The 13,794-nt window shown below is 36.3% G+C and overlaps 1 protein-coding gene across 1 annotated transcript in view; it reads right to left on the bottom strand.

The window, feature by feature from the left end:
* SCEL (sciellin) overlaps nucleotides 1–13,794 on the bottom strand; it is a 120,638-nt gene that overhangs the window by 96,166 nt on the left and 10,678 nt on the right. Inside the window, 4 exon segments of the mRNA XM_049778506.1 lie at nucleotides 2,882–2,947; nucleotides 5,214–5,294; nucleotides 6,851–6,889; nucleotides 7,811–7,879. Coding sequence (XP_049634463.1) covers nucleotides 2,882–2,947; nucleotides 5,214–5,294; nucleotides 6,851–6,889; nucleotides 7,811–7,879 — 255 coding nt within the window.

The raw sequence follows: 13,794 nt of genomic DNA, 5'->3' as shown, positions 1-13,794 counted from the left end.
GCACTCAGGTTCATATCTGGCTGTGCTGAGCTATTGGACCAGGCATGCAAGGCAAGTGCCCTACTCACTGTAATCTTGGTATGAATCCAAGATAGGGAGATTCTTGATGTCAAAGTTTACAGAGAAATTATGGAGGAGGGGTGGAGAGAGAGGGCAGGTGGAGAAACCCACAATTTTGTGTTGAATGGTGTCTGAAGTTGTCTGTTGTAGTTGTTTGTTTTGTTTTTTAACACGTTGAATGGACAGACATGCAGACATGTAGGGGAAAATAAAATTTCCAGGAAATATTCAGTGATTAAAAATCAAAGATTCATATCCTATAGAACAGAAAAATAAAAGAGAATGCAAAATTGTTTTTAAAGTGGGGAGGAGAAAACTGAGAAGGAGCTTGTGAAAGTGAAGGCTGAAGAAGAAAAGGCATGAGCATACAGTGATTAAATAGAGTTAAAATTCACAATCTCTTCTTTTGTCTTTTTTTTTGACCTATTTTCATTTTCTTTAGGTTCTTTGGTGGACAAAGATTTTTTTGATGCCTTTGCTTCCTTTTATCACTTAATAATTGCTTCTATTTTTCAGCTTTTCATAAAAAGGCTGCTTCTCAGTCCTGGGAATGCATTGGCATTAAAGGTGAGAACCAGAAGCCATACTTTGGGCTGGTCCAAAGAAAAGCTCTTTAGAAATCAAAGGCATCGCTATATTGTTATTGTTCTCCGTCCCCTGAAAACTTGGCAGGACTTTAGCTCTGATTCTCAAAGAGAAGCCTTGCATTTTAGCTATTAGATTAACAATCTGTGCCTCTAAAAAAGGAATGCATATCTAAATTGATCAACCTCGTTCAGTAAACCTCTCTTTTCCTTGGTTCTAGTGCTATGGATATGTGCCAGGAATCAGAAATAGGAGCAGTGTATCTCATTTTATTTTTCCATCTGAATCACATCCAGAAATGCATAAATTGTGAGGGCTTGTTGCCAAACACTGTCAATTCTGTGCAGAGATCCACAAGCTTTCAATAAATTGAAATCACAAGATGTGAACTCATGAATAATCCTCTTATATTTTTACACTCTATAATGACACTTTACATTAATATTAGAATTAATGAATAGAGGACAAAAATAAGGGGTTATTCTGAGAACAAATAATAAATATTTCTATCTACCTAGTATTGTCCAACAGGATATAATTGAACAAATCTTACAATGCCTGGGAACAATAATAACTAACAAAACCTTATCTTCCCACACTTAGCTCTCTGAAAGATGTCACCCATAAGAAATATTCAATAGCAGCTTGTGGAAAAGAAGGTTTTAAACTAGAAATATAATCCACACTTGACAATTTGCATGATTGGGAGAAGGCTAAAAGAGAAAGCATTTTCACATGTGAACTAAATGCCAAATGTCAAAAGTAACCTAACAAAATGGTATAATTCCAAGCTGTGATAGTTTAATATATCTAATCATTTCATATGCACTAAGAAATATAGTAAACATATGTTTATATAAATGCAACAGGGATGGAAAAAAACAATTAGATACTTTGTCTCTTGCTCATCTAAATTTTATTTATGTTTTTATAGAGCTCACCTGTTATAATATATTAAATAGAGTATTTTCACATGCTCTCATCATCTTCAAATAAAGATACATTAAAGTCTACACAGCAGATATGGCATTAGAAAGTAAAACAATCTGCTGTTAAACAAGCACACAATTTCATAATACTCTCCATTTTAATTGATGATTTGGGAAAACAGGTCTCAGTATTTCGCATGGACATATTTGGTGTAGATAGTCTAAGAATTCATGATAGGAAAAAAATGGTGAAGTTCCTAAAGCAAAAGCAAAGTCATTCCACTCTTCTTCAGATATTAGAGATGACTTAGACAATTCCACACTCATATCTGTCTCTTTGAAGGTTAGTGTGCAGTATCTGTGTTTCAGTTACTAATTTATCACAAATCCCTTGAACAATATCTAGCACACAGACATCTCTTATTAAATATTTTAACATTGAAATTGGTGTTGTCCTTTAACAGAAATTGTAGGACAAGGTTTCCTCCCTATGTCCTATGATTTTAGTTACTCTTATTTTCAAGGGGAAAAAAGGATCAAACATCCATCTACTAAAGTTTGCAAGGTATCTTCCACCACATATATACCCATCTAGGCATCTAGGTCTACCCCATCCTGGAAGAAACTGAACTAGGAACCCACATTGGATCCCTTCCTGGTGTGCCTCCTATCCAGAGTGAACTTTAGAATGAGATCTTATTTTGGAAAGAGTCATTACAGAGTTAATTTGTTGGAATAATATCAAAAAGAAGTATAAAAAGGTCCCTTAACCAAAGGGCTAAAAGAGCAAATCTGCACAAAGACAAACACGCAGGAAGAATGCTATGTGAGGGAAGAAGAGACTTGGGGTGCTATTCATCCAAAACAAATTAGGAAATGCCAAATAATGCCTGGAAACAATCAGAAGCTAGGGCAGAGTGTGAGACAGATCACACAGTCCTCAGACAGAGCTGATGCTGCTGACATCTTGATCTTGGATTTCTAGCTTCTGGAACTGTTAGATAACAAATTTCTGTTAAGCTACTCAGTCTGTCGTGTGTGTGTGTGTGTGTGTGTGTGTGTGTGTGTGTGTGTGTGTGTGTGTTCTTTGTCAATGGATACAATGGATACAGCTACCTACTGACTCCTCACAAAGAATCTGATTTCCTACCAGGGACATGCACAGAGATGACATCATTCCCATTGGGCACTGTCTTATTTAGCACTCAGAGTTCACAAAATTGCCTCCAAATTATTCTACAATTATACGTTGTCAATATCTGACACATTCTTCCATCACATTGTACAGCAATCACCATTTCCCTTACCTTCTGCTTGTTCCTGGGCTGGGGGCAGCATGATAACCTGGAGGGGGCGGTGGAAACCAGGACTGTCTGTTAAGAAATGACATTAGTTATATATGTGGTATTCAAAGGCCTGATTCCACCTGTACATCTGTCAATAATTTGAAGTGGAAATTAATTTGATGGTTAAAAAGGCAAAGCAATGACTTCTTTACATGGCTTTGAAAATAAAATGAAAATGATTTCACACATGCAATAGGGAGTGTCTGTCCTATATTTCAGACTATTTAATTTCCAAAGTAAACTTGCAAACTCCACTTCCTCTGACACTAAAAAATGTGAATTTTTTAAAAATCTGGAGGAAATCCCAAAATAATTCAGAAAATAATATCATTTATTAAGTCTTCATAGTAGGTTCATGGGATGTTTATCATCACTGTAACCTCCTTTTCTCTCCTTACATCTTCACATATCTAAAATATTTTATAACGAAAGTAACAATCTTACTCTCTCCTCAAAATCTAATCTAAGAACAATAAGACAGGAAACTGATAAATATGAATACAAAATTATTCATAAGTATCACAGCACTATTTATCTTATATAAATGTACATGTGTAGATAAATATAAATAAGTAGAATGAAAGAAGTCTTCACATTACCAGAGAATCATTTTAATTTATATAAATAACTAAGTTCTTAGATAGCTAAGTTATTACAGAGATCTTACTATTAAAGCTTACTATGAAGATATGCAAAGAAGAGTGACAAAAAAAAAAAGACTGGGATAAGGAGGACAAAAGAACTGGCTTAAATTTCCTAAAGCAGGTTTATTCTTTGGGATACCAGTGGACTGTAAATTAAAACAGTTTGTAACACCCTGTAAGTTGCTGCCCATGACCACATTGCAAATATAACTCTTAGAGCTGGCTTCAATGGTCCTAAGTGATGCTTAATCTATATGAGACTGAACAAACTGATCTTAGATTTCCCAAACTGAAAAGTCTATTTCTAAAAGACAATGAGTGAGGGTAGAAAAGAATCCTAAACTTGGGGACCAAGGGAAAGATGATCACATTTTTTTTTTTTTTTGGTTTTTGGGCCACACCATGTGATGCTCAGAAGTTACTTCTAGCTATGTGCTCAGAAATCGCTCCTGGCTTGGGGGACCATATGGGACACCAGGGGACCAAACCATGGTTCGTCCTAGATTAACATGTGCAAGGCAGATGCCCTACCACTTGTGCCACCACTCCAGCCCCACATTTTCTTAACTACAACCACAATTCCAACTCTGGCAGAAACATGCATTTCTCTCCAGGAGAAAGGCAGCAGCTCTATGGCAGTCAATTGGCCCATCTATAAACATTGGGTGTCTACCCTCTACTCTACTCCAGGATCCTAGAGACAAGAAAATGAAGAAGTTCAAAAGGCCCTAAGCTTTATCAATGCCTTTTTTTTTCTTGTATCTCCTTGTATTTCCTTCAGCATACAAAATTTGCTTCTGCCATCACATTCTACCTCATGAAGAATTTTCTGCCTCCACAAGTCTAGTTCCTCTCCTAGACCTACTAGGCAAATGAAACTTAGAGTCACACAGACAATGAATAAAGTCACCATTTGGGTCCTGACTATATGGAAAAAGGGTCAGATTAATCTACAGTGTAAGGAAGGTGGCTGGGATGCAGGCTGGCTTCAGGAACATTGCAAGTACTGTCTGTAGCTGCAGGCACTGTTGGAAAGTAACACATTCCTTTAGTAAGACTATGTCGGGGGCCAGCGAGGTGGCGTTAGAGGCAAGGTGTCTGCCTTGCAAGCGCTAGCCAAGGAAGGACCACGGTTCGATCCCCCGGCGTCCCATATGGTCCCTCCAAGCCAGGGGCAATTTCTGAGCGCTTAGCCAGGAGTAACCCCTGAGCATCAAACGGGTGTGGCCAAAAAAAAAAGACTATGTCAAAAGTGCTACCACAGGTAGCTTTCTTATCAGAGTTCCATCATGGAAAGTATTACCTAGGCCAGAGTTTCCCAAATGAAAAAGATATAGCTGGGGTGTGATGTGGTATTGCTGGAATGAATGATCTAAGATGCAACATGACACTTTCAATCTGGAGATGCTTCTAATTTCTTATTTATCTAAAGAAGGTAGGTTTCCTGGGAAATGCTAAGTGATTTTTTTTTCTGTAAAGGGCAGATAAGTCTGGGAACTTTTGAGCAAAGATCATAGATTTGGAAAGAAAACTGGAGACAGGGGAGAAGTGAAGTTCAAGAACAGCTAAATCCAGGAGGTGCTGGGTCCCTACGATAAAAAAAAAAAAAGAAAAAAAAAAAACAAAACAAAACAGTGAGCCACTCCTACCTCTTTTTCTTTACTGGAGTTGTTGCAGAGGTAGAAGCTGGGATTGTAGTGGTGACTGCACTGAAGGAAACTGTAGGTTGCCTGTTTGATCACAACAATAAAAATATCACATTTCTGGGTGTTTGTCAATCTTTCCAGCCCACCTTATGATCAACTCATCTTCTTGCAAGTTCTCTCTATTCACTGCAAAATGTTTGAAAAGACAGAACAAAAGGCATTTCTTCCTTAGTTTACCTATTTTATAAATGACCAAACTTTTACCTAAATAATTACAACTAAAGTATTATTCCCCATTTAAATTTTTTTTTATTTCTCCCTCCCCTTTGCTATTGCTGTTATAACTGAGTATGGGGGCAGAGAAAATCAATCATTACACGCATGTACAAACTACAGTTGTGGTCTTCACACACACTTGGATGCAGTGTATCAGAGACCACACACTTTATAGTAGTGCCACAGATTCTAAGAAGACACTGATAATTGCAGAGTACCTGGGGTAGTGACAGGGATTGAACCCATGGCCCTTAACTTTCAAGGAAGGCATCTACCTACTAGCTAAATCTCTGGAACCTAAAACCAAAAGTATTAAGCAATAGAAGGTGTATTTTAAGTGCAAATTAATCAATAATTAAACCTGGCGTGCCATGAAGTAATGTAGATATGTGATATAGATATATAGATAGATATGTGATATGTAACAAACAATAGAATTATAAGGCAGTTTTTTCTGTATTAAATATTAGCTTTGGGAGATATTATAAATTCACATTTATTTATTTATTTTGGTTTATGGGTCACACCCGGCAGCACTCACGGGTTACTCCTGGATTTACTCTCAGAAGTTGCTCCTGACAGACTTGGGGGACCATATGAAATGCCGGGGATCAAACCCTGGTCCATCCTGGATCATCCGCATGCAAAGAAAATGCCCTATGGCTGTGCTAGCACTCCAGCTCCAAATCGCATCATTTTATAAGCTAGGTGCTAGGTGTTTTGGGAGATAAGTGAAATGTAGGAGAGATGAGACAATTTGCCATAGGAATAGGGAAAAATAAAATTATTTCGTGGGGGAGAGACAAAAGAATATAGATTGTTTTTATAAAATGAATTATTTTTCATTCAGTGCTCGGTTATAGCAGAGGTTGGCAATCATTTTCTGTTGAAGTCTGATAGTCACCCTTCATAATTTTTACAAACTAGCGGATTGTACTATTTGGTTTGACTGATAGCTGTACTACTACAAAATGTCCGCCAGATGGCAGTATAGCCAATCCGAGGCATTATTGAACACATACAAAGAAATTCTCTTTAACCTTAAATATAACTACTGTTAAAAAAAGTACATACTGTGTGGTGTTTTATATCCCAGTGGTTTGGCTTTTTCTAAAAGTGGGCGTCTGGCAGTCAAGTATCATACTGTTCCATTGCCACCAAAAGGAAGGGTTTTACTTCACTGGATGTTGCTTTGTCAAACACATATAAAAGTAATGGCAGTACCACTAGTCTTTCAAACATGCTTTGAAATTGTTCATGGTCTGTATAGTTATGCATTATTTCAAAGTATACATGAGGAAACTGTAAATAAAGACTAATCAAAGAATAAAAGAATACTACATCAGTAAAAAAAATGTACATACGTTTTTGTTGTTTCTGGTGATCTAAATGTAGACAAGCTTCTGTTAAGAAAAAAATAAAAAGTTTAAACAGCAACACAAATGAATACTTTCTTCTATTTGCAATTGCTCTATGAATTTAAAATTATTATGTTAGAGGTTATTTAAAAGAGGGGGGAAAAGAAGGAACTTGTATAAACTTGATACAGTGCCTTTATGACCTTCTTTATGTTAGACTATATCATTGCAAAATATTTACTAGATCAAATTATTACAAAGTTTGTTAGACCCACTTGTTATAACCATCCTATAAGGAAGATGAATATACCCACTAAAACTTTGCGATTCAAATTCCAATCAGGGATATGAAATCTAAATATCACTGTTGCAAGAATTTACTTGTTGTTTTGTTTTGTTCTAGGACCACTTTCATGGTGCTCAGGAAAGCATGCAGTGCCAGGGGTAACCTTAAACTCCCACAAGCACAGGCAAATCATATACTTTGGCTTTTTGAGTCATCACTGTAACTCCCAAGAATTTTTTATTTCTCATATGACCTTGTTTTTATTCTGTCTTAAATTTGAATATATTTTCATCAGAAAATTCGGTATCATATGCACGGAATGTTTTTGTTAAGTTCATTCAATTTTGTTTTACTAATAATGCAAAAATTGTATCCATTTCATAATCTTTTTTTGCATTTTTTGCATAATCTCATCATCAAGATAACGTAAACAGAAACATAAATGTGGTCATGAGAATGCTCAGGAAGCAGTGAACTTATACATTTTTAAGTCAACCATCAAGACTTTATTATTTCTAACCATAATTGGGTTGAAAATTTTACCCCAGAATATTTGATTTAATAAAAAAAAGGGAGGAAAAGAATGAATGGAAAGATATCAAGTAGGATTAAACATAAGTAAGTAATGATTATAAGAATACCATACTTAAGCTTTTCCCAAAGTTAGTAGATACTGGTACCTATTAGTTAGTCGGTTATCCAAGGTATTGGCCTTATATGTTTTAACAGCATCATTTCTGTCTGAGATCCTTTATAAAGAAATAAGATAAAAGTCTGGATGAACATTGAGATTATTAAATTCCCTGTGGTCCTCTTTCTTTACAATAACTTTATTTTTATTTTTAAAAATAATCAATTTATTGAACAATGTGGTTACAAAAATGTTTGTAGTTGGGTTTCAGTCATCGAATGTACACCCCATTCACCAGAGCAACTTTCCTGCCACCAATGTTACCGATTTCCCTTCTCTCCTACCCCCTACCTATCTTCAGGACAGACATTCTATATCTCTCTCTCTCTCACTATCATTCATTACATAATAACTTTCCAATGTAGCTTTTGCTTAGAACAAAGAAATATTTCAGGAATCACATTTTAAAAATATTTATAATCTAAAAAAACTTCTAACAAATATATTTATGTAGCCATTTTGATATTGATAAGAATTTTTTAGCTTCTTGTTCATTTATAAATATGCACTGTTGAGGCTTATCATATAATATAATATTAACTTAATATGGTGTGCATAACAATATTCTTCATTTGTAGACACTTTGCAAAATGATCATCACAGTAAGTTTATTTATAAACAGGTTGTTTTTTTTAAGTTTATGTATTTTAATTAGTGTTGATGATCATTAAACACATAATTAATACATTATTTTTTACTTTTGTTAAAGTTATATAATTTTTATAATATATATCTACTAATATAGTCAATGATAGTATTTCCTGCATCAATAAAAGACATTGGTGGTAAAACTAAGTAATTTTAATGTTTTATGGTAAATATTGCTGCTTGCCAGATTCATTTTAATTTCCTTCTGAGCACACAGAAGAGAACATTTCTCCATGTTTGTTGTAGTCAAATTGGGACTATGTGACTGAGATATTAGGCAAAATCATTTGTCAAATGTCTTATGTGATTCTCTATGCCCTTTCCTCCCCTTCCACAATGACTTTGAGACCATAGATTTAAGATGGCAGCACTGGAACATGAAAAAGCAACTCAGGTCCTTAAGTCACTTCATGGAGAAAAACCAACAGATTCTACCTAGGGCAGGCAGTAACCTATTGTGCTAAATCATCGAGATTTGGGGTGAGAGTGGAAACATTCTAAGGCACTACCCTGTCAAGTTATTTTACATAAGGCTAATATATTTAACAGAGTTTAATGGCTATTGAGGTTTCAGTTCCTCTGATCTCAGGTCTCCCAAAGGTGCGTAGGTCTGGAAATATAAGCTTGTCTATCCCTCGTATCTGTAAACATAATTAGCAGATTATATATATAAAATCTCCCTGCTAGTTGTGGGATCTCAGTTGCCATTTCCGATGTTTCCTTTGCTCTTGCACACCAATAGAATATGACAGAGTTAGACTCAGGGAAATAAAATGTTAGCAAGACCCATCAATGATCCCATACTATGGTCTACTGAAACTTCCTCTAAACATTTACTCATCCCATCAACTATCTTTGTATGGTACAGGGATTCCTATAAAATATTCCTGTGAATAAATAAAACAAATTCATGTGGGACAAAGCAATTGTTATAAGTAAAAATTAACCCCATTTCTGGTATATGGATAAATAGAATAGTCAGTATAGGGTGCTGGCCTTACATAAGGCAGAGCAGGTTCAATCCCTAGCACCACGTATGGTCCCTGAAACCAGCCAAGAGTGAATTCTGAGTAAGCCCTGAGAATGAATGGGGGTGACCCAAACAATAAAACAAAGCAAAAAGAACCACGTATCAGATGTCATTTAAACATACTTAACTAAAATATTGGGTAAATTACTTTAATATGTTAAATTAATTAAATTAAATTAATATGTTTGGGGTCAACTCCAAACACAGTTTCTGTTTTATATGGAATATTATATGGAATAAATTGCCACAATAAATGTAGAATGCAAAAAAGGAAGGAAGGATGCAATACTACAATCTTCTATGCTCAAGATACAATTAACCATACAAGCAGGCACTGGAAAAAATCTTAAAATGCTTGTATAAATATCCATGTCCTGGGTGATCATCAGACCAAAGACTGAGCGACCAAGTCTCCGAGATATTACATTTAAATTGCTCTGCAGTAAACCACTCTAAATAGCCACAAACAAAACATCAGAAAATCCTGAATCTTAAATCTTGAATGTCTTTCTCTGAAGAATTGGAGTCTCCTAAAATACTACTTTTGACCACAACAGTAGGAAATAGTCCAATCTCCACAGTCTTTCTAGTTAGATCCAATGTTATACATTTATGCATAGTATGATTGTACTCAGCACTCCAAGATTATGCCACATGCTTACCTTTTTCTGTTGTTTTTTGTTTGTTTGTTCTGTTTTGAATTTTTGGTTTGGGGCCCATGCCCAATGGCACTCAGGAATTATCGTGGCTCTGCACTCAAAAATCACTTCTGGAAGGCTCTGGGGACCATATGGGATACCAGGAATCGAACCTGGGTTAGCTGAGTACAAGGCAAATGCCCTATCTGCTGGGCTATTGCTCCAGCCCCTGTTGGGTTTTGTGTGTGTGTGTGTGTGTGTGTGTGTGTGTGTGTGTGTGTGTGTGTGTGTGTGAATGTGTGTGTTTAATACAGAAGATAGTTTATTTTTTCTTAAAATAACACTGAAGTGATATTACATTATGACAAAAATTTATGAGTGATTATATAAAGTTATGTTAGGTGTATAACACCAAAAGTCAAGTGTATACTACATTTAAATCCATCTTCATAAAGCTGTCCCTTTTATTCCTCACTTCCTAGCTCTTCCATACTACTAGGCAGATGAGACTCCTATTCCTTTGCTAGATGAACTTTGCATCTCTCCTGGAAATTAAACTTCTACCACTTTGAGATAGGAAATTAGTTGTTTTAACAGTCTTAGAGACAGGAAATACCCAACCAAACACGATAAGAGGAAGTTACATACTTTATATACTTCTCAACAGAACACTAGAGGTCTCCCTAACTTAGGTTTTCCGAATCAGTCAAGACAGTCTGGGATTTGAGTAATGTCTACATAATACATGTTCTATCATTTGCTAATGTTTATCAGGAGGCATGATATTTTACCAAAAAATGTACAGTTTAAGGAGAATTATTAATTACTTTTACTATATTAAAAAGAAATATATTGGAGCCGGCGAGGTGGCGCTAGAGATAAATTGTCTGCCTTGCAAGCGCTAGCCAAGGAAAGATCACGATCGTGGTTCGATCCCCTGGCGTCCCATATGGTCCCCCCAAGCCAGGGGCGATTTCTGAGTGCTTAGCCAGGAGTAACCCCTGAGCATCAAACGGGTGTGGCCGGAAAAACAAAAAACAAACAAACAAAAAAAAAACAAAAAAAAGAAATATATTGTTTAAACGCACAATGCCCTCATCATATATTATTTGTTAGCCTTCCTCTTAACATTTTTTTACACCTGGTATTGGTGCTGCATTATGAAGTCTGACCCCTACCAATTAGAACTACTTTTCTTTAATAATCTCTTTTTTCTCTCCTTCCTATCTTTATCCAGGCTTAGAGAAATGTAGCTTATTGCTAGGAGGCAGGACTGCATGGGGAATGAACTAGCAGGCTACTTCTAAACACATCATCAAGTGGCCTCATTTTCTAGTGTATGAAATGAAAGACTGTGGGCTATATTGATGGGTCTGGATTTTGGCTTTGCATTAGCATATAACTTTATAAGTTTTAAATAGACCAGAAATGTTGCTCAATGGTATAGTCCTTGCCACTTCAGATAAACTAGTTAGAAATTGAGGTGTGGGGGCCGGAGAGATAGCATGGAGGTAAGGCATTTGCCTTGCATGCAGAAGGTCAGTGGTTTGAATCCCAGCATCCCATATGGTTCCCTGAGCCTGCTGGGGGTGATTTCTGAGCGTAAAGCCAGGAGTAGCCCCTGAGAACTGCCAGGTATGACCCAAAGAAATCAAAAAAAAAGAAAGAAAGAAAGAAAAGAAAAGAGAGAAAGAAAGAAAAGAAAGAAAGAAAAGAAAGAAAGAAAGAAAGAAAGAAAGAAAGAAAGAAAGAAAGAAAGAAAGAAAGAAAGAAAGAAAGAAAGAAAGAAAGAAAGAAAGAAAGAAAGAAAGAAAGAAAGAAAGAAAGAAAGAGAGAGAGAGAAAGAGAGAAAGAAAGAAAAAGGAAAGAAAGAAAAGAAAACGAGGGGCCGGCGCGGTGGCGCTAGAGGTAAGGTTCCTGTTTTGCCTGCGCTAGCCTAGGACGGATCACGGTTCCATCCCCCGGTGTCCCATATGGTCCCCCAAGCCAGGAGCGACTTCTGAGCACATAGCCAGGAGTAACCCCTGAGCGTCACCGGGTGTGGCCCCCCAAAAAAAAACAAAAACAAAAAAAGAAAAGAAAACGAAAGAAAGAAAGAAAGAAAGAAAGAAAGAAAGAAAGAAAGAAAGAAAGAAAGAAAGAAAGAAAGAAAGAAAGAAAGAAAGAAAGAAAGAAAGAAAGAAAGAAAGAAAGAAAGAAAGAAAGAAAGAAAGAAAGAAAGAAAGAAAGAAAGAAAGAAGAAAGAAAGAAAGAAAGAAAGAAAGAAAGAAAGAAAGAAAGAAAGAAAGAAAGAAAGAAAGAAAGAAAGAAAGAAAGAAAGAAAGAAAGAAAGAAAGAAAGAAAGAAAGAAAGAAAGAAGAAAGAGAAAGAAAAAAGAAATTGAGGTGTGAAGGAAGGTGGACCAATGATGTTTAAAAGCTCACCGATAGAGCAAGAGAGATAGAGGTAGGGCATTTATCTTGCAAGTAGTTGACCTGGGTTCGATTTTAGGCATCCTAGATGGTCCCGAGTTCATCCAGAAGTCATTCCTGAATGCATTGTCTGGAGTGACCCCTGAGCCTTTCCAGATATGTCATGAACCTTCACTTTCTATAAAAGCTCACCCACAGACGGGTGCTTGAACATAGTACTACTGAAGCTCAGTCATAATCAACTTTGTAACTGATTCTCGTGGTGATTCAATAAATTTAAAATATAAAATTTTAAAAAAATTAGTGGAAAAAATTAACAAAAGCTCACTTTCACTATGTTTTAATTTGCACCCAGTGCAGAAATGACAACTTGTTTGTCTGTGAGGTTGATTTAATCCATCCATTATCAGTGTTCTAAGGCTTTACACAAGCTTTCAGACATTCAATCTATAAAAGTTTAGTCTGTTGACTGCAATTTTTTGAAGCTTAGAGATTTCACTATAAAATTTGTTTCTAGAAATTAGATTTGGTACATTTAGGTAAGCAAACAAATCCAGAATAAATGGACATATATATACATATATATACATATATGTGTGTGTGTGTGTATATATATATATATATATATATATATATATATATATATATATATTGGTTTTTGGGTCACACCAGCAGCGCACAGAGGTTACTCCTGGATCTATGCCCAGAAATCTCTCCTGGCAGGCTCAGAGGACCATATGGGATGCCGGGATTCGAACCACCGAGCTTCTGTGTGCAAGGCAAACGCCTTACCTCCATGCTATCTTTCTGGTCCAGACAAAGGAATTTTGAGTCCTTTCTCCACACAGTGCCATGTAATAAAATTTTGTAATGTTCTTCTATATTTGTCATTTTTGTCAAGATTGATAGTTTCGGGCCCGGAGAGATAGCATAGCGGTGTTTGCCTTGCAAGCAGCCGATCCAGGACCAAAGGTGGTTGGTTCGAATCCCGGTGTTCCATATGGTCCCCTGTGCCTGCCAGGAGCTATTTCTGAGCAGACAGCCAGGAGTAACCCCTGAGCACTGCCAGGCGTGACCCAAAAACCAAAAAAAAAAAAAAAAAAGATTGATAGTTTCAAGAGAGGGACCAACTCCTTATGGAAACTAGTGCTGGTCTTTCTCCAAATCAGACGACTGGAGAACTATGAATGGTGCAGACAGATATACACATATTCAGTGTATCTGCTTAAAATTGGGCCAATGGTTT

This window comes from Suncus etruscus, chromosome 8 (assembly GCF_024139225.1).
Source record: "Suncus etruscus isolate mSunEtr1 chromosome 8, mSunEtr1.pri.cur, whole genome shotgun sequence".
Classification (NCBI taxonomy): Eukaryota; Metazoa; Chordata; class Mammalia; order Eulipotyphla; family Soricidae; genus Suncus; species Suncus etruscus.
The sequence above is the reverse complement of the archived record's forward strand: the minus strand, read 5'-3'. Positions and strand labels throughout refer to the sequence as shown.